The following is a 20466-nucleotide window of genomic DNA, read 5'->3' on the forward strand; positions in this document are numbered from 1 at the left end:
GAATAGAACAACATTTTATGTGCACAAAATTTACTCTCTGTTTTCTTCACTTTACATTACTTCACTTCCTCTGTTTTCTTTTTTTCGCATATTTTGATTTGCTTTACAATGTATCTGGTCCCATGTCTAAGATTTCATCTTTATTTTCAAAAAGAAGAACACCCCTTTGTTTTCTCTTTGGGTATTGCCATAAAAAAAAAATTTACATTCAACTTGCGTTGTTTTTGCTAATGTAGTATGATCCTGATATGACTACTAATTCATGAAATGAAAGATCCACCGTGTTTATTTACTTTAGTTGCTACACAATCGACAAAAATGATGTAATGGATTCACTAATGAGACGAGGCTTTAAATGTATAATATATCTGTGGAAGTGTTTGTGAATTAAATACTGAAAAAATATTCGGACATAACGACACAAATCGAAACTATCAATGGTCAATCTTGGTTACAGACCTTTTGGTAGCTCACTTTCAATTTTGATCTTCCTTTGTTTCTTTTATGTTCCCGTCTTTCTTTCTTTCTTTCTTTCTTTCCTTGTTTCTTTGCTCTAAAAACTATCGGCTGTAAAGAATATTGTCCTCTTGGTTGACAAGAGGAAGTTTTGTTGGTTTTGTGGCATTGAGCCCTACACACATCTCTCCAAGTAGAGACATGTGGGGGTGATACACACCCTGAAACTAATTATATAAGCACAAATACAAGTATTTGGCAAAAACTATTGATGATTGCTCCAACTACAAAAAGAAAAACGTGTAACTCATAAGCATTGTATAAAAGTAAAAAAAACAACACTTCCTTTGTCCGTTCCTCCTTCCGAAATAAAAGAAGGAAACAAAAAAAGAAAGAGAGAAAGAAAATGGATAGGCAGAAAGAGATGAAGGAAGCATGGAGAAAGGAAATAGGAAGGGCAAATGTAATCACGTGACTATCATATTAAAACTTTTGTTGAATTTACATTTGACTATGATTCAATGAACCACTGAAGATAAGAAAGATGACCCCCCCCCCTCCGCTCCTCCCCTCCAAGAATACCTATAGAATTGCAAACCTTAATTGTTTTGCCAAGCGTCAATGGAAAGGCAAGGTGAACAGTTTTCAACCAACAGAATCCTAAAAGAAAGTAACAGAAAGTACAGAGTAGTCTCAAAGATGTCTCAAAGAAGTCTCAAAAAAGTCAGCTAGTTGGCCGTCCTACTATTTGCATTGCAAGAGTATCATATGCAACCTATCCACACAAAATGGTTTTTATAAAAAGTGAAAAATTAATCACATATAAATGTTTTAAATCTACCTGATAAACTGTATAGTTTTCAGTCATTTTCTGTTTGCAGTGAAATGGTATTGTTGCCTGATATTCAACTCGTATTTGGTGCCAGTGTCAATAATCGATTGATATTCTTGTTTTCTACTTGCCTATTTTATTGCTCATATAAGTTAATCCTTTACTTGATTCTTTGAATCACACACTTACAGACACTTACACACACATATATATATGTATATGTAGATACTATTACTTGAGCTCTAGTTGCCACCATTTTTGTCGATATACAATATTGATAAAGTGAAAGTTTTGACATTGGGAACCAAAAAAAACAAAACACTCTTAACAAATTGCAACTCTTTAAATGATAAATTAAAAAGAATATAAAGGAGTCTTCAATGCACAATACTTGCTGGCGTCTCTTGCCCTTTTTTTGTTTGTCTCTCCCGTCTCCATACTTCTTTTCTACACCATGCCAACCAAATTCAGTGAGACAGTATTGGGAAATGTGTGCAAATATATACACCAACTTGTATTAGTTCAGCTTGAGAGACCAAAGTAGAGAACAACTCTAGATTTCAACGATATCTATTAATCACTCAGCATCGGTTGCAAAAAAAAAAAAAAAAAGGAACCAAAAACAGAAGAGAAAGAAAAGAGGAAGGAAAAAAAATGCAGAGCAATTCGTCAATTCTTTCCTTCTATTTTTCACGTGCAATTTATCTTTATTATCCCTGTGAATAAAACACTTTAGCTTTGACTATTTCCGACATTTGTTTTTGGTAAATTTGGTATCAACAAGCATATCAACAAGCTTGTTCATTCATCTCCAAGTTGTCTTTTATTTTACAATAAAATTGGCCAAGTCACTAAGAGAGTATTCATTGTTCTCAACAACAACGGTGTCAATCGTCCTAATTTACTAATATTGTATTTACCATGGTTAAGTATATACTATCTCTGTTTCCCTTTCTATTGTTCACTTCTTCTCTAATTCTCTTTCTCACACTCGCTCACTCACTCACTCACTCACTCTCTATTAATTTCATTATTCAATTTATTTTTCCACATTCGAACGTTGTTATAAACGTTGATTAATTTTCCAGGAAAGCAAAAAAATCAACAGAATCAAAGAGAAAAAAAAATAATAATAATAATAAATAAAAAATATTAATAATAAAACAACACCAAATTGGGTAAATTGTGTCTGGATCGTCAACCATCAACTACTACAACCAATACCATTATAAATTTGATATTTTCTTTATTTTCACATTAATCCATTTACAATCTACATTTTCCACTTTCCACTTTCCACTTTTCACCACCCTCTTTCCACCTTGCCCACCCCCACTGGTATTTATTTATATATAGACCAACCAACACAATCACACAATAATAACATTCACCAGTAAAAAATCATTTTTCATTAGTCCAAAATAAACTAGAATCAATTAAAAAAAACAAAAAGATTGAAGAAAAAAATGGTATTGACTCATTCGGCTACAAGCGATGGCTCTCATATTTTCCACAATAATCTCACAAATAAATATCTCTTGATTGCAAATAATGGCAACACCATTGAAGTCTCAAGCTCTTACCCTGCTGGGTATACACAAGAAACTAAACCAGAAGTCATTTCATGCATTATAGGTCTTATTCGATTGAAACTTGGAGCATATGTCATTGTTGGTACCAAGCATTCCGTTACAGGTTCAGTCTTGGGTAATGACATTGCATCCATTGATGGATACAGAATCTATGCTGTGGGCCATAATCAACTCTCCAACACTAGTGCCAGCACGGAAGAAAAGCAATATTTGGAACTTTTGAATAAACAGTTGCGCAATGCCACGTTGTTTTACTCAATCCATAATAGATATGACTTGACCAACTCATTACAAAAACAATTCACTAATCAACACCCTAAAATTGACGACAGGTTTTGGTGGAACAAATACTTGTCTGAACCAATTGCCCACGTGGACTTGGGGTTTGAATTTACCACGCCAATTATTTACGGTTACTTTAAATCACACTCGACCAAGTTTAATGGCAAGTCCTTGCAATTTGCCTTGTTAACTCGTCGTTCAACTTCGAGGGCAGGCACCAGATATTTCCGTCGTGGTATTGACATTGACGGAAATGTTGCCAACTTTAACGAGACTGAACAGATATTCACCTCAGAAGAAAACCACGTCTTTTCAATTTTGCAAACAAGAGGCTCTGTACCCGTTTATTGGGCTGAAGTGAACAACTTGAAGTACAAGCCAAATTTGGAAATAAGCTCTCAATCATCAAGAGAAGCAACTGAAAGGCACTTTGCCCAACAAGTTGCCCTTTATGGAGACAACTATCTTGTCAATTTGGTCAACCAAAAGGGTTATGAAAAGCCGGTTAAGGATGCTTATGAACAAGCAGTGGAGAATTTACCAGAGAAATTGCGCCAACACGTTAATTACATCTATTTCGATTTTCATCACGAGTGCAAAGGAATGAAATTTTACAAAATTGGGCTCTTGTTGGAACGCTTGACCAACTTGGGCTATACCTCTGATAATTACTTTGAAATCGATCTTGCTACAAAGCAAATTATTAGTTTACAAAACAAGATTGTTAGAACAAATTGTATGGATTGCTTGGATAGAACCAATGTTGTTCAAGGTACAATTGGTCGCTGGTTTTTGCAAACACAATTGGTGAAACAGGGCTATATTTACAATGGTAAACCATTTGAAGCAATTGATCCCAAATTCAATTTGTTTTTCCAAAACTTTTGGGCAGATAATGCAGATGCAGTAAGTTGTGCCTACTCTGGTACCGGTGCGTTAAAGACTGATTTCACTAGGTTGGGCAAGAGAACGTATAAAGGTGCATTTGATGATTTCTGCAACTCTGTCACTCGTTACTATAAGAACAATTTGGCCGATGGAAGCAGACAAGACTCTTATGACTTGTTTCTTGGTAAGTTCAAGCCTTTCCAAGATTCAGTTAAATCACCATTCATTGATAGAAAAGCACCCATATTTCAATTATTGCCGTATTTGATGGGAACTTCACTTTTGATCCTCCTTGCAATACTTTACTCACCACGGGGCTCGCTATTTAGTTTTAAAAATTTGTTCTTGATTGGGTTGGTACTTTTTTTCAATATCAGAAGTTTACAATATATTTTCAAGAATGGGTTCCAATTTGTCGATTGGCCGAAATTAGTTCCATTGGATTACTTGAAGAAAGAGGAAGTATACGACGGTACTGGTAAGTTTGTTGGTATCAAGTATGACAAAACCGAACATTTCAAAGGAATTAGTAAGAAGAAGAATTGATGGAGGGGGAGAGATCATCCGACTATTGTAAATTAATAAGATATATTGTATACAATAAATAATGGAAAAGTGGAAAAAGAAACATACAAAAGGAGAAAAAAAAAAGATAAAGAGAAAAAGGTTCTGGTATCTAGCTTAAGTTATATTCTAGTTCACTAAAGGGATAATACAAAGTGCCGTTCTTTTTGTTGCATACATTTTTTTTACTCATTCGAGGTTTAAGCTCATTTCGTTATAATACATTTGGTTTTTGTTTGTTTAAAGTATGATTCACTCGAATCAATTTTTTTCTATTTTTCTATTTTTCTTTTTTTCTTTTCTTTTGAATAGATTTCTATTAAAGGATTTGATAAAAGTGACGCGCATAGAGAGGAAAAATTTACATGAAGAAAAAACAAAACAACCAAAATAAAATAAAATAAAATAAAACAAAATTAAAAAAACAAAACAAAACAAAAAACAAAAGAATTAACGATCCACTTCTTTTTTTCTTTTTTTACAACCGTAATTTGTTAGAGTACATATTTTTGATTGAAATTGTCAATATTATTGACTGTCCCAACTTTGCCACCCGTGCTCTCCCTTCCACCACAAATGTCTTCATCACGACCCACAACACCTGGCACAGATACACGTCGTCATAGTCGTCGACACTCTCGGCGCTCTTCTGGTGTAGCACAACAACAGAATCAACAACAATTCACCCCGCAGTCACCTTTCCATTACCCCGTTGATGCCAACAATTTACCCATGGACTCACCATTTATGGTTGAAAAGTTTAAAGCTATAGCTGATTCAATGGAGGAACTAGACCTCAACATGCGCGACCTCCAACAAATTCATTCTGCGATATCGTCACTGTTTAATGAATCATTTGCGAGTTTTCTTTATGGACTCTCAATTACCATGTGGTGTGTGGATTTTGCATCTGTGCCCAGTAGAGACGAGTGGGCAAGAATTGAGGCCGACAAAAAGAGGAAAGACGAGGTAATGGAATTAAAAAGAAGATTGGACGAGGCAGAACGAATGAACCAAGATCTTAAAGCAAGATTGGCCCAAGAGTCAAAACAAAATCAAGCAAAAACAGACGTTGCAAAAAGAGCACGGGGTCAAACAAATAACATCAAGGAAAACACTACTTATCGTGTATCTAAGCCAGCTTCTAACCAAGGTGATTTTCGACGAGTATCGCGGATACCTCAACCTACAATTGCAAGAAGTATTGGAGCAACAAGAGAAGCACCAAAGACAGGGCCAAATTTGAACCAGCCTCCGCGTTATATGAAGGGACTTTATGACCAGATTAACAACAATAATAACATCGTTACCGGTGGTAGTGGCACCAACTTGAACCCGATTTCCAAAAGGAGTGCAATGGCACCACCGTCATCAAGAAGACCTATGAAAAGTTCACAACGACCGCCATTTCGCTAGGAAAAAAAAAATGACATTGTCCTGTTATTTCCTTCTAAACAAATATTCATCTTGTTTTCTTATTTAATTGCTTTCCTCCTTTTTCTTTCCTTCTCTTAATCACCATGTATTAGTTTTAGCTTTAACTCATATTTCACTTGCTCAATTGTTTTCTTTTCTCTTGTAGCTATTATCAACAAATAGTCGAGATTATCGATCGAATTCATTATTCTTGTGCGCCTCCGTCTTTCGTGATCATTTCTGGGTAGTGAGCTAACAATATCAAGACCATTACCATCATCAAGGGATTTACTGGTGTGGCAAATGGCACGGTTTTCGTTACTGTTAGAAGCTTCCAAATTCATAAGAAGGATCAATTGCAGTTTGGGGTATTAATAAAGTGAAATATTTTCTATAATACGAGTTTCCATTTGTTTTCTGATTTCTGATTTCTGATTTCTGATTTTTTATGTTTTTGTGCGGAACTTTCATTCTACGGTACACAACACAAGTAACAAGAATACTCTCGCAAGTCACCAATTTTCGTTTTTCATAAAACAAAATTAGAAAACAAAAAAAAACAACAACAACACTATGCCTTACGCCTCAGTATTCAATCTTATTTCGCCCCCCCCCCCCCCCCCCCGTGTACAGCCTTGAGCCCATCAATTAAGAAGGAACATTTCAGATTACTCACATAGCAAGGAATTACAATTACAAACACACACACACACACACGCACCCGCACGATGTCCGAGACAACAGATAAGCAATTGACGGAGGCTGAAAAGAGGAAATTACTCAGAGAAAGAAGATTGGCCAAGATGGCACAGGGCAAAGCCAGTGATCGATTAAACACCATTTTGAGCCAAGGCTCATCTGTCAAAAGCGTCTCTCCTCCTGCTGTCACGTCCGCTCTTGAAAACAAAGCTACAAAGTCTACTGATACTGCCACTGTTACAGATTCAAGCACAAATGCTACATCTGTATCTCCTTCTGCAGCAAAAGCGACACCAACTAGTACTGGTGTCTCATCTGCTATATCAGACTTTGATGATCCAGAAATTCAAGATATTTCTGATGTTGCCGTGAATAATAGTGGTGTTCTGGCACTTGGTAACTTGAGCGGTCTTGACAGTAATAATCCTTCGCAGCCCAATCTCGATGAGATGTTCCAAAAGATTATGCAACAACAAAGTCAACACAATTGCGACAATGATAACAATGGTGAAAACAATCCTATGGCCGAGATGTTAAAAATGTTCAATTCAATGGGTGGCGGAGATAACAACGGTGGCCTTGGTGGTTTCGACAGCATGTTTTCCGGCTCCCCAAACTCACCACCTCCAGAATCCATCAGTCCCGAGATGATGAAATACCAAGCAGATTTGGCCAAATACCACACATATCAAGAGCAATTATGGCAATTCAGATTCCTTGTGGTGAGAATTTTAGCCACGATTTTCAATTTTGCCTACCATTTTATCACCATACCATCATTCACGGCATCAAACCATGCATATGTACGTGACTTGAGTGAAGTATATCCATTGCTGGGATTTATGACTATTTTCACTTCAATTGAAGTCGTGATCATTGCAACTTATTACTTGTTGTTTACAAAATTGGGATTATTCCATGCATCTAACCAAAAGAGTTTTATCTTGAAAGGAATCAGCACCTTATCGATGTTTGTACCACAATTACTGAGATACGAACCCTTGGTGGCTACATTATTAGGATACAAGGAACTATTGGGCATTTTCGTGGGAGATTTGTCACTTGTCGTTGTGATGTTTGGATTACTCAGTTTTTCAAATTGAAAATATATACATAAATAAACCCATATAGTATCAAGGATACAATATATATTATAATGGCTATTTACAAAACGAACATATATAAAAAAAAAAAGAAAGAAAAAAAAAAGAAAAATGAAATATTAGTAAAAAGGAATAAAAGTAAACCATATGGAAAAGTGGAGTTAGTAAAATTTCTTCATCTCTTGCCTCTTTTTGGCGATCATCTTTTCTGCACTTTGATAGTTTTTGCTTCTCCACAAGTACCACAAAAACAATCCTGTACTTGCTGCTGAGACCCCAAACCACGTTATGAGGTATTGTAAATGATTATTTGAAAGTTTGATTGTAGGTCTGGCAGCAATGGGTACACCCTCCTGTATAAATTGAAACTCTTGGTATTGAAAAGTTTCATCGTGGTCAGCTTGATGCTGGGCAATAAATTCTTGGTCTCGAACAGATTCAGATTTGCCTGAAGAAAATAGCGCGTTCCAAAACTTTGAGTGTGGTTTTCCATCACCATTATTAGTACCATTTTCATTCCCCTTCTTATACTCTAAATGGTCATTTAAATCATAGATCATCTGACAATACACTGGCAATGACCCACTTTGCTTCGCCATGGCGGGTACGTCAATCACGTTGAACAATTTCATGCCGGGTTCATGGTCGAATTGCATTTTTGATTTTTCAGGCATATTTCTGAACAAAGCCTCGATTTCTATCTCGCCTTGTGGGAACGCCAAGTGTGACAAGTAGCCCTTGGATCTTGTACCTGGAACAACTTTATCCTTGTGAATCCACCCTCTTTCAATCAATATGGGCTCGCCGCCATCTGAACGAATAAACGGGGTGACCACAAGGTATCCCACGACACCGTCCTTCAATCTCGGTCCCAAGAACATTTCTTGATCATAATCAAAATGTCCCTTGCATTTAAATCTTCTATATTCAAACTCCTTACTGATGACATCAACATCAAGATTTGGTGGTATTTTCTCAATGACCGGTGCAGCAAGATTATTCTCGCACTTGGCAATAAGATCTGTCTTCCATTTCAATCGCTTAACCTGCCAGCACCCCAAACAAAACGATACTATAGGCATTGCAAGCATTAACAGTAGTAAAGCTTTTCTAATAAACGGCATCTTGGCTTGGTGTGCAATCGTGCGTAGATTACCAGGAACTGATGTGACTGGTTCCCAATCAGTGGGTGAGGTTTTTACTGTACGACGTGAGCATCGAAGTAAAGAGCCAAAACGCATCCGTAGCATTTGCCCCGTCACAGTAGTAGACAAGCTGAACATTCTGTTGATAATTTCAAAAAATCGTTATTTTAAAAAAGGAAATAGATATTTGCTATTTACTTCAAATTGAAATTATTTCGTTTTTGTTTTGCTTGTGTTTTATATAAAATTAAAAATGAAAAAATGTAAGAAAGAATGTAAAAAAGGCATAAAAAAAATAAAATAAAAATACAGCAGAATTCTGTCCCTTTTGATATGTCTGAGTATCTTCTTGGAATGTTAGTGCAACTACAAATTGGCTAGTAGTAGTAAATGAGGTCGCGCTACCTATTTACTAACAATTGTGTACTGGACAGACACAAGTTACAAAATCGTTTCCATTTCTATCCAGAGAGCAGTATCTTTACATCTTTATGACTTGAAGATTCAAACATTTAGTCTAAACGTTGTCCTGTCCTATCTTTTCTTTATTTCTTTTTTTTCTTTTTTGCATCAATGTAGTTGTAAGCAAAAAACAACGTATGAAATGTTGCATCAACGAATCTCACTTATTACATGTGTACCTCCGTAGAGAAGCAAACATTTTCTTACACCAAAAGTTTTTGTCTTCAAAAATATGCAAATTGTGCCAAAACTCTAAAGCTTACCAAATTCAAATCTAGTAAACCTTTTAAATGACAGTCAACAAGACATCGAAAAAAAAAAAAAAGAAAAAGTTCGACACTTCTTTTAACAATAGCAATTCCCTCTTTTCCAGGATACCCCTTTCCAAAATAAAACAAAAGGAAAGTAAAAATTTTCTTTGTCATGGGAAAATTCAAATCCAAATTCAAATCCAAATTCAAATCCAAATTCAAATCCAAATTCAAATCCAAATTCAAATTCAAATTCAAATTTAATTGTAAAGATTCATTTGATTATTTTTTCCTTTACCAATTTCCCAAAGCGGTATTCGTGGTAGCACCAGCTGTGTCGGTCATCCCAGGACAAGTAGATCCGACATTTAGCGTTCTTTGCTCCAGTCTTTTATATAGCCCGACTAAAGAGCCATGCACTATGATGCACCACAACCATCAATAATGAACCACACCTTTATTTCTCTCTCTTTCTCTCTCTCTCTCTCTTTTTTTATTTTTATTTGCTTTTCAGAATCCAATTAAGCATATCACACGAGCAATCTAATAATATATATATATATATATATATATATATTTTAAAGCAAAAAGTTCAAATAGTTTCTACATCAGTGATTAAGTTCCATCTTTCTTTTATCAAACACTTGTAATTTGATTCATTTAGGTTTTCTATTAAACCACCATCAGTTTTTATTTATCTTTCTATCTGCGTTTCCCAAATTATCGGTTGGTTCTATATTTCTACATATTTTGCAAGGTCCGAATCACCCAATTTACAAAATCAAATAAGACCAAGAAATAAATACACCCAAGTTCAGCACACTCCTCTTTTTGTTTTCCCAAATTTTTTTTTTCCCCGATTACTTTCCATTGTTTTTCACTATATGTAATGACCACTTCAGAGCCACAAAGTGAAGATCTTCTCAGCGAGACCAAGCAGCAAAGACAACAACGATTCCAAAACCAACTATACCAAGCGGGCTTCAAGGGGATGTTACAAGGCACATTGGTTGCTTTATTGACCGGTTATGCATTGTCCTATAAATATAACCACGGAAAAAATGCAGCATATTTCAGAAATACTTACAAGATATGGTGGGTTGTTTGTTGGAACATTGTTGGGGTGACGTTTGCTACGGATACAGCAAAGATGAATATTAGCAAACAAGCTGCTATTGAGGATGAAATCAAACGAAGTCGTTACTTCGAAGATGAGATGAACTCAGTAAGAAAGAAGTAGGATGATCTACGTATTGCAAAGCTTTTGCTTTATGCGTGAGCTTCCATTTGTTAAAATTGATTATAATAAGAGGACAATCGAATGACGCATGCATATGTTGATTATATGTCAATCATATATCGACCATGTGACATATTTCAATCACTAAATTGAATGAATTAAAAAAAAAAAAAGAGGACGCAAATCAATACAATATGTACATAAATGTAAATACAATATATAGATACACATAAGCGTAAATACATTATAAGTGTAAATGCAAATATAAAGATAAAAAGAAAAAACTAACATATAGACATAAAACTCTAGCATGGAATAATTTGGAAGACAAAAAAAAATAAATAAATGCAAACCGTTAACCACCTCAAACTTCCCCCTCCCTTTCCCTCTTCCGGCCTTTCTTCGCTCCAAAAACAATAAAATCATGAATAAAATCATGAATAAAATCATGAATAAAATCATGAATAAAATGCTTCTTCATGAAACTTTAATCCATTTTCACTCGACCAAAGCTTAACGTTTTCCACCAATTGTTTTGGTCCAGCTCCTATTACCCAAATTTTTTCGGCATTTAAATCTTCCTCGACGACTTTGTTTCTTGGTAGGTCTTGACAACATACAAGATTATTATGTTCATCCAAAGTGGGCCCAGAACATTGGGTAAATCCTTCATTGATACACCAATTGTAGTACCTATAATTCAACTTGGGACGCCCTTTATAGATCTTGTGCTGGATATTGAGTTTTCTAGTAAGAGAAGTAAATTGTGAGATCCAGGAAATGCTTTGGGCCGGAGAAGACCTTGAGTATATGGGAATAAATGGTTCATTCATGGACGGTCTACGAGAAACGTGTGCAGATGAAACAGCTGGTGAGCTTGCTTGTAAAGGCGAAGAAGCGCGTGTATGCAAATGCAGATGTGAATCTTGTTGTGGTGATTGTGGTGCATTTGGAAGTTGATTGATTGTATCATTGGTGACTTCGAATTCGTCATAATATGCATAGTTATGATTATTATTAACATTGCTGTTGTTATTACTGCCACTACCGATGCTACCGCTACTGCCGTAGCCAAAGTTCAAAGATCGATTATCTAATAATTGGGATACATCATTTTCCAAGACATCATCTATATCATCAAATAAAACAGCCGAGTTGTCAGGGCACCTGTTTCGGGGTGTTGAAGTTTGTATTCCCATGTGCGTAGTGTGATGAGTGCAATCAGCATCAGTAAAAGCAACAGAATCGCCATCATCAATGGCATCAGCCTCTTCATCAGAGTTGATACCCACATCAACATCCTCGACCTGATTTTCCTGGTTCAAACTGGTTATTTGTTCATTAGAACCCAAAAGCGGGATTCTTTCATTTTCCAAATCATAGTGAGCAGACAATGCACCAATTGAGCGTTTGCTAAGGTTGGACTTGCAATTTTTCAAAGTTATTGACTTTTCATCCAATGTATTAGAGCCAGTGACAAATATTTCAAAATCTTCACCGTGGATAAACCCATCAAAGTAATTAAGTACAAGAATGTCTCTGAAATCTTTGATAACCCAAACAACTTTTGTAGGAACACCATGATAATTCATTGCTCGCAATATTGGTAATGCAAATGATATAGCAGACCCACCAACAACAATCAAGATCCTTTTGGCATCAACATGCAATTTGGAAAGCATCCACTTGTTTTTCTTTGATGTATTCTTGTTGTTATGATTATTAGTATAGTTGTTGGATGTTGCTACCGACGCAATCGAGTTGGATAATTTGTAATTGATGAATAACAAATGTGGGTCGTAACTTCCAGTGATGAGGTATTTATGCCCATCAAATAATTGGAAATTACTCTTTCTAATGATGAGCCTCTGATACCGATCCTGCGGTAAGGAGACTAAAGTATACGGATGATAATTTGGAATAATTTGTTTAAAAACCCTAACAATCCAACTTGAACTATAATTAGTTAATCGAATATGGGCGCCTGGAGCAGTTGCCTGTTTGGAGATGAGACTATTGGGGAATTCTACCAATGATAAGTTTGGCGACACATCAATTACTTTGACTTCGCCACGAACCGAGACACGTGTGAGGTGCCATCTATATGCAATTTGCCCCACAAGTATGGCGATATTGGCCAAAGTGTAGAATGTGAAGGGTTGTGGTCGCACGTGAATTTGTAAGCAAGCAACGATGATCCATGTCCACGAATAATGCATTATGTAAAATATCTTGTACCATCGCCGTCTAAAACTTGAAAGTGACGTGACCACAATCACGAGAAAACCCAATAAAGCAACCCACCCGTAAACGTTTTCTTTCTTCCACGTTTTTTGCCAGGTATGCGAGAAGTCAAAATAAGCCAAATATATTAGGGTGTGCAAAACGCTTTGCAAAACAATCAATCGACTTAGCCATTTATGGATTGGAATCAACGTGAGATACAAGATATTGGGCAATGGAGACGGTCTCAATGTCAAAAATAAGACTGTAGGCATGCAATTCGCGGCAACTCTGCCCAACCTCTTGGCTAAAAAGATGAGATCTCCATGATATATATCAACAAGGGACATTGTCGACAAAAAAGCTGTCCAGAATATCAATTGCGTTATTGTCGAAAGATGCAAAAGAATATAGAATGCAAACGATTTGACCGCTTGCGCTGCTCGAGAGTTGAATCTATCTCGAAATGTGGCTTGTGCACAGTTTGGTTTGTGGTCATGTTTGATGTAATGATTGAGTCTAGTATAAAACCTTTTTAGAAAGTGGAATTTAAGTCTATAATTGTGTAGGATGATATAGTGATAAATGGGTATGAAAAGAATAATAAAGCAAAGTAATACTGTAGTTATTATACCGTATTTGTAAGTAGTATAGTTGCGTAGTTCACTGTACTCTTTAGTCTTGCCCTTGGGGAAATGGAAATAGTGTGTCCATGACTCCGGAAGAGTTTCATTGAACATTTCGATGGTGAATTAAATAATGAAAGAAGGGAGGTTGATGCTAAATTGTATGAAATTTCCTCTCAAGTTGAAATATGTAAAAAAAAAAGATGTCACTTTAATATAAAAACAAATGGAAGTTTTTTTCTTTAAAAGTAATAACTAGGTAGATGGTTGCTAGTTAATCAAGAAACAACTTGATAGTATGAATACTATTTAAAAAAGTTTTTGAAAAAAGTTTGTGAAAAAGTGTTTGAAAGATTTAAAAGACACAGCTTGATCTTTCGAAAAACAGTGCTCATGTGGCTTGGTTTCACCAGAACTAAGGGTAATGTGTTTAGTTATGAAAGATGCTGGACGTGCTAATATTTTTTATTGTAGCTTGAAGTTGCGGTTGACTCTGAATATATTTGGCTTTGGCTTTGTCTTTGTCTGTGTTTCCTTCCTTTGTCCTTGTCTTTATCTTTCTTCCCTTCAATTTTATACTTTTTGTTGTTTATTTTGAAGTTGCCAGGTGAGGAGAAGGCACAAATGTAATCAATTGGCAACGGTTTGTAATATTTTCAATTCTTAGCGCCGCTGCCTTTGCTCTCTCTTTTGCAGACACGCAGACACTCAGACACGCTCGCTATAATTCTTTTGCTTTTTTTTTCACTACCATTTGCTTCCGTTTCTCGATCCGGACATTAAGGCCAAAAAAAAAGAAAAGGATAAAAAAAATTATACCATAATCTGGTGAATTCTTGAAGATTTGACTACAAAGTCTTATTTCGGCAAAAGCAGCGGAAAGTAAAAAAAAAAAATACAACAACAAAAAACAATATGATTTAGCAACTAACAATTTCATCAGTTCTAGGTCACTCTCTATTGTTGTGGCTTCTAATATAATGCACCGTGCTGTGCTGTGCTTTGTTTTGCTGCACTGTGTGTATTGCTTCTATGGCTTACTGATCAAATAGATAACTTTTGCCATATGCAGTACTAAACAATCTCATTATTTCATTTCATTTCATTTCATTCCGAATGACGAATTCTTTAGAATCATACATCACGAAATTCATTACGGACTCACTAGCGTTTTACACTTACTTGAAAACAAGGCTTAGAAAAGTGAGTGCACGAGGATGGGAGGGAAAGGAGAAATGAAAACCAAAAGAAAACCAAAAGTAAAAAGATCTTGCTGAAGTGACTGTGAGTACTTGTCTTTGATGATATAAGAGAAAATAGTATAAACACATTTATTTACACACAAAAAAAATATTAAATTGTTGGTGATGACCTATTTTGAGTATTAGTACAGAATGAATACTAGGCAATGCAGACTATCTATCTATAAAATTTAAAAAAGTTGAATTGGCGATCGTGTCTCTCTTTTTTTGTTTTCTTTTCTCTTTCTATTTTTCTTTCTTTCTTTTTTTTCAATCTCTTAGTATCTTGGAAACACTACTTTATTTTTCTTTGACTTATTCTTACTACCCTCAATCAACCCAGACCTTGTAGGTTTGGAAATTGTTCCCAGCAGCAGCAGCAACAACAGCAGCAGTATATCTTTTTTCCCTTTAATCGTGCCGGACCGTGTTGGCCCTTTTGGTAACAGATTCGTGCCCTTGAAACTATGACTTCCATTCAGAAACAGACTGCCAGACCGTCGATCGTCCGTACTGTTGTAATCTCTTGCATAATTACCTCCAAAGTTCCTATTCTCAACTCCACCAGAAGTACGGGGACGCGTTGGTAAAGAGTCAGGGTTGCGTCTAACTGAAGAAGGACCATTAGGTCTGAAATTTCTATTGTTGTTATTGCTGTTGCTGTAATATCCCGAGCTATGATGTGAAGGAGCTTGATTAATGCTGTGGCCACCAAGGTTCATACCACTTGTTCTGCTCAGGTTTCCACCATTTGAAGAATAGAATCCCCTACTTGGCCTTTTATGTGCTTCATACGAATCATAGGTGCCATAATCATGTCTACTTCTCAGCGGATCGTACTCATCGTAGCCACTATCTCTTTTCAAACCCAAGAAATACAAAGGTCTCAATCGTTTAGGTAGATTGTTTCCACTAAATGCTGAGCCCAAATTTGGCACCCTTGACGATCTAGGCTCGGGGCACTCATCTCCGTAATGTACTTTTGATCCGCAATTGTAGCAACAAATTACAGGCAATACAGAACTCTCCCCTTGTTCATCCATAGCCCTAGACTGTGGATTTGTGATATAAGACCTCCAAATGGTGGGACAGTTTTCATCACCATGTTGAAAAGTATCACAGGTACGACAATATTGTCGTTTCCTAGTCTTACTCTTACACTCCAGTACATAATGTCCCTTTTCACCACACCTCAAACATATCAAGGTCGTAGGACAATGCGTTTCATAATGATCGCCAACTTTACCACATTTGTGACAAATAACAACTTTACAGTTGGCACGTTTGTGACCCCGCTTATGGCAATTATCACAGATGGGACCTTCTTTCTTCGGGTCACTCACACCAAAGTACCGTCCCTCGCCCCTGAGGTCAATGAGCTCATCCGGATCATCAGTGACTTCTTCTATTTTGAGAGACACAGTAGTTGGATGGTAGGCCTCCTCCTTTGAAGTTACTGCCTCAGCTGAGACTGAGGTTGATTCTGAAGTTGATCCCAAAGTAGTTGTTTTAGATGAGGATACTGGCGAAGTTGAAGCTGGCTCTGACGAAAATTTGTGTCTTTTGAGTTTCTGTTTCGAAGTATCTTCAACGTATAAATCATCCACAGACATATTACTTCTTTTTCTTTTCTTTTCTCTTTTCTGTTCTCTTTTCTGTTCTCTTCTTTCTTTCTTTGCTTGTTTTTGCAACTTTCTTCTTTTAAATGAGCAATGATTCTTTCTGGCTTAAAGTAATGTCACCAGTGTTTTTCGATTTCTGTGATAAAATTCAACAATATTAGCTAGTTTTGCAATCTCATTTTTTTTTTTCTTGCTCTCTTCTCTTATTTTGTTTCTTTGTTTTGTCTCGCGCTGGCGGCAATAAAATCTAAACCATTGCAACAGTACTGTCAAAGATTTTATGGTTGAAAAAGAATTAATGAACAACATGTATTTACATTATCAATGGTTTAAAGTTACTACAATTAGTTAAATACAGATGTATTTATAAAGTGCTATTGATGGCCGTTCTTGTTATTGCATAAAGAACGAGTAATAAGAACTTCTTCATACATATTTGACTCACACGGGCAATACATATCCACACACACATCCACATCCACATCCATATTTTCTTTCCTCCTTTCATCTTTTTCTCATTGCCCTCTTTCTTGCTTTCTAGTACCTGGCTGGCTCACTCCTCTTATAACACATTTCTTACCACGTGTTCACCAACTTGAGCTTCTAAAGCACCGCCTTGTCCCGTACCAGTCACATCTATGGAACTCTTTAAATACTCTTGGTTCTTTGCATATGCCAAAGCGTAACATGCACTCGCAAGAGTAAAGAAAATGGCAACAACAATCAAACTTGTTGCCTGCAATGTACAACTCAACCATTGGATCACCGCGTTTAACAAGTAGAACCCACAGCGTGGCAAATTACCGTCGAACTTACGGATGAAATTCGTAAAAGTGTCGGTTAATGGACAGATTCTCAACAAAAAGGGAACCTCGACAAATATAACAATCAATCCTTGAACAATACAAATTACTGAAAAAATAATCACAAGATTGAAATGAAAGATGTTGGCTATACCAAGGGCAATGCATAGAAATATCGTGAATATACTAATCCATTGTCCGTATAGGGAAAAGTTTTTCTTTTTAAAGTCGTTGGAAAGACCGCCAAAAACGTTCTGTGTAATGGTTTCTCCTAATGCCATTTTTTCAAAACTGCTGTTAATTTGCAAATATGATTGAGACTGTAATTAAATTGGATGTTGGACAACGTGCAGCTATACTTGAAATTAAAATCGAAATTGAAATTGAGATCTGTAATTGAACTTGAATTTGAATTTGAATTTAAGTGTGGTGCTTGATATTGATGTACAATCAATTTTGTTGTTCTGTTTATATCTGCTTGTTTGACGCTCTGTCTTTTTCTCGCACTCGCACTCACAATCTCTTTTGCAAAGAAATTAAAAAAAAAGAGGAAGGAGGGGGGGATAAGGAGGAGGTACGAGGAGGAGAAGGAGGAGGAGCAGGAGGCTTTAGCGAGTGTTATATACAGGTCTTGGGGCCTTGTTTTTTTTTGTCCTTTTTTTTTTTTGGTGAACGGAGTTTCTTTTCATAATTTGTTTCTTTCCATAATTTGATACTTTTCACAATTGTTGTTGTTTAAAGTGATAGGAATAATGTAAAAGATACTCATTTGATATTGGTGTATGGGAATGTTTGATTAGTTTAGGGAGAAAATAGCTATAAAAAACTATAGTCCATGAATTAGCGACGATTTTGCATTGTTTGCCACGTATAAGATTTAGCAGCAGATGGAGCTTGCTAGATACTAAAAGCTTTACATACTACGCTATAGCCACTTTAAGCTCTAACTCAACATCACTTTTCCCTCATTTGCGTCCATCCACATCCTCTACATTTCTTTTTTGTTTCTTCAAAAAAAGGTTAATCTTCATTAACCCAAAGAGAAACCAAAACTAAACAATTTTTTATATCAGCGTAGTAGAGGTATTTCGATCAAGAAAGCTATACAACAGACATTGGCGCTACCATCACGTCATCACTCACAACAATCTTTTTTTTTCTCAACTCAACTCAAAATTCAGCTTAACGTAACTTGACTTAGCCTAGCTTAATTTTCTCTTCGGCATACATAGTCTCGCGCACTTTGTTATCGCACTTGGACTGAAAAATTGCAACTTGGATCAAACATAAACCATTTTCTTTTCTTTATCCTCTTTTTGAATATTTTAGTCTTTCTTCTTCTTCTTCTTCTTTTTCTTTTTCTTTTTTGGTTTATCCCTATTGTCTTTCTTCTTCAGCACCATCTTTATTGAAACCAACTTATATCAACCAGGTTTGACATTCTAGTGCATGGAAACTAGTTATGGGAAGGGAAATTGTTATTGGTTTGGTTGGCAAACCATCGAGTGGGAAATCCACCACATTAAATGCATTGACCGATGCCAATGCCAAAGTCGGAGCTTTCCCATTCACAACCATAGATCCAAATAAAGCCACTGGGTACCTTGAGATAGATTGCGCGTGTGCTAGATTTGGCAAGCAGGATAAATGTAAACCTAATTATGGCTATTGTCGCAACGGGAAAAGAGGTGTGCCCATTATGCTACTTGACGTTGCAGGATTAGTACCCAATGCGCACCTTGGCCGTGGATTGGGAAATAAATTTCTTAGTGATTTAACTGAGGCAGACTGCCTTATCCATATAGTTGATGCAAGTGGTACGACTGATGCCGAGGGTAAAGCGACAAGAGGCTACGATCCACTAAATGATATTGACTGGTTACAAAATGAAATTTTTTATTGGATTTTGGGTAACTTAAAAGAAAGATGGGGGTCAGTTAAGAGGCGACATATTGCAACAAAACAAACGACATTAGAGACCATGAGACAACAGTTGGGTGGATATGTGGCTAACAAGAAACTTATTGGACAAGCATTGGACCTCATTCCAGACCTACCCCCTTTGCAAGATTGGGATGACGAGATGTTGGAAAATGTTGTGCGTGCATTTATGGAGGTGAAATTTCCCACTGTATTATCATTAAACAAAATGGACCATCCCGATGCCGATAAAAATGTATCGAAAATCATTTTGAAATACCCAAAAAGCAAGGCAGTGCTATGCTCATCAATTACAGAGGTGTTCTTGCGGAAACTTGTGGCACAAAATTTCATAAAGTATGATCCAGGTACGGAATTTGTGGATACAAAGGAAGATTTACCAGATGACCCCAATTTGCGCGATGTCGATGAAAAACTCATGAACCGAATAGAGAACATTAGAGATTTGGTATTGTATAGATTTGGCTCAACTGGAGTTGTGCAGTTATTACAAGCTGCCGCGGAGTTGTTGGAGTTGGTTCCAGTATATCCAGTGAGACATATAAACAACTTTACAGGAAATTCTGGAGATTCCGTCTTTCGCGATTGTATCTTGGTGAAACGGGGAACACCGGTGATTTCAGTGGCAAGAAAAATCATGGGAGATGTCACCATCGCCGCCATTGAAGGTGTAGGTGGTATGAAGATTGGAGAAGAGGATACTGTGGATGTTGGCAAAAACGATATTTTATCATTCAAATTGGTTCCAGGCAGCAAGACATAATTTTTTTACTTCTTTTCTTTTAAAATATTTTTTTTTTAAATAAAAAACAGAGTAGAAGCATAATCTTCTATGTGGATAAAGAAATGTAGATATCTTGTGTTAATAAGAATGCAAAAAAAAATATAAAAGCATGGCAAGAATAAATAAAACTACATCCTGCCTAAATGAAAACTGAAAATTTATTGTTTTTATACAAAGAAGAAGAAGAGAAAGGAGAATTTTATGTGAGAACTATAGTTCAACAATTGTTGTTTCTATAAAATTCAGTGTATAAATCGATGTATATGTCCTTTTCATTCTTCTTCTGTTTCTATTGT

General features: G+C 36.2%; 9 protein-coding genes across 9 annotated transcripts; 5 read left to right on the forward strand and 4 right to left on the reverse strand. All coding sequences in view use genetic code 12, as the record gives it.

Annotated features, from left to right (window-relative positions):
* Positions 1-2754: 2754 nt before the first annotated feature.
* Positions 2755-4596, forward strand: SAC1 (Phosphoinositide phosphatase sac1; the record flags this gene model as incomplete). The annotated part of the gene is made up of 1 exon (XM_001527788.2): positions 2755-4596. One exon carries the CDS (start codon positions 2755-2757, stop codon positions 4594-4596), a length of 1842 nt encoding a protein of 613 aa, XP_001527838.1.
* Positions 4597-5190: 594 nt separating this feature from the next.
* On the forward strand, positions 5191-6030 carry DAM1 (DASH complex subunit dam1; the record flags this gene model as incomplete). Its single annotated transcript, XM_001527789.2, has 1 exon — positions 5191-6030. One exon carries the CDS (start codon positions 5191-5193, stop codon positions 6028-6030), a length of 840 nt encoding a protein of 279 aa, XP_001527839.2.
* Positions 6031-6758: 728 nt separating this feature from the next.
* On the forward strand, positions 6759-7832 carry GET2 (GET complex subunit get2; the record flags this gene model as incomplete). The annotated part of the gene is made up of 1 exon (XM_001527790.2): positions 6759-7832. The coding sequence occupies one exon, from the start codon at positions 6759-6761 to the stop codon at positions 7830-7832; it is 1074 nt and encodes a 357-aa protein (XP_001527840.2).
* Positions 7833-7993: 161 nt separating this feature from the next.
* Positions 7994-9115, reverse strand: SHY1 (surf-like protein; the record flags this gene model as incomplete). Its single annotated transcript, XM_001527791.2, has 1 exon — positions 7994-9115. The coding sequence occupies one exon, from the start codon at positions 9113-9115 to the stop codon at positions 7994-7996; it is 1122 nt and encodes a 373-aa protein (XP_001527841.2).
* Positions 9116-10579: 1464 nt separating this feature from the next.
* On the forward strand, positions 10580-10930 carry PVL30_000354 (uncharacterized protein; the record flags this gene model as incomplete). The annotated part of the gene is made up of 1 exon (XM_001527792.2): positions 10580-10930. One exon carries the CDS (start codon positions 10580-10582, stop codon positions 10928-10930), a length of 351 nt encoding a protein of 116 aa, XP_001527842.2.
* A 458-nt stretch (positions 10931-11388) lies between these two features.
* Positions 11389-13893, reverse strand: FRE8 (putative ferric reductase transmembrane component 8; the record flags this gene model as incomplete). The annotated part of the gene is made up of 1 exon (XM_001527793.2): positions 11389-13893. The coding sequence occupies one exon, from the start codon at positions 13891-13893 to the stop codon at positions 11389-11391; it is 2505 nt and encodes an 834-aa protein (XP_001527843.2).
* Positions 13894-15298: 1405 nt separating this feature from the next.
* Positions 15299-16633, reverse strand: PVL30_000356 (uncharacterized protein; the record flags this gene model as incomplete). The annotated part of the gene is made up of 1 exon (XM_001527794.1): positions 15299-16633. One exon carries the CDS (start codon positions 16631-16633, stop codon positions 15299-15301), a length of 1335 nt encoding a protein of 444 aa, XP_001527844.2.
* A 571-nt stretch (positions 16634-17204) lies between these two features.
* TVP18 (Golgi apparatus membrane protein tvp18) lies at positions 17205-17726 on the reverse strand (the record flags this gene model as incomplete). Its single annotated transcript, XM_001527795.1, has 1 exon — positions 17205-17726. The coding sequence occupies one exon, from the start codon at positions 17724-17726 to the stop codon at positions 17205-17207; it is 522 nt and encodes a 173-aa protein (XP_001527845.1).
* Positions 17727-18227: 501 nt separating this feature from the next.
* PVL30_000358 (uncharacterized protein) lies at positions 18228-20149 on the forward strand (the record flags this gene model as incomplete). Its single annotated transcript, XM_001527796.2, has 2 exons — positions 18228-18235; positions 18892-20149. 2 exons carry the CDS (start codon positions 18228-18230, stop codon positions 20147-20149), a joined length of 1266 nt encoding a protein of 421 aa, XP_001527846.2.
* Positions 20150-20466: the final 317 nt, after the last annotated feature.

This window comes from Lodderomyces elongisporus, chromosome 1 (assembly GCF_030384665.1).
Source record: "Lodderomyces elongisporus chromosome 1, complete sequence".
In the NCBI taxonomy this organism is placed as follows: domain Eukaryota; kingdom Fungi; phylum Ascomycota; class Pichiomycetes; order Serinales; family Debaryomycetaceae; genus Lodderomyces; species Lodderomyces elongisporus.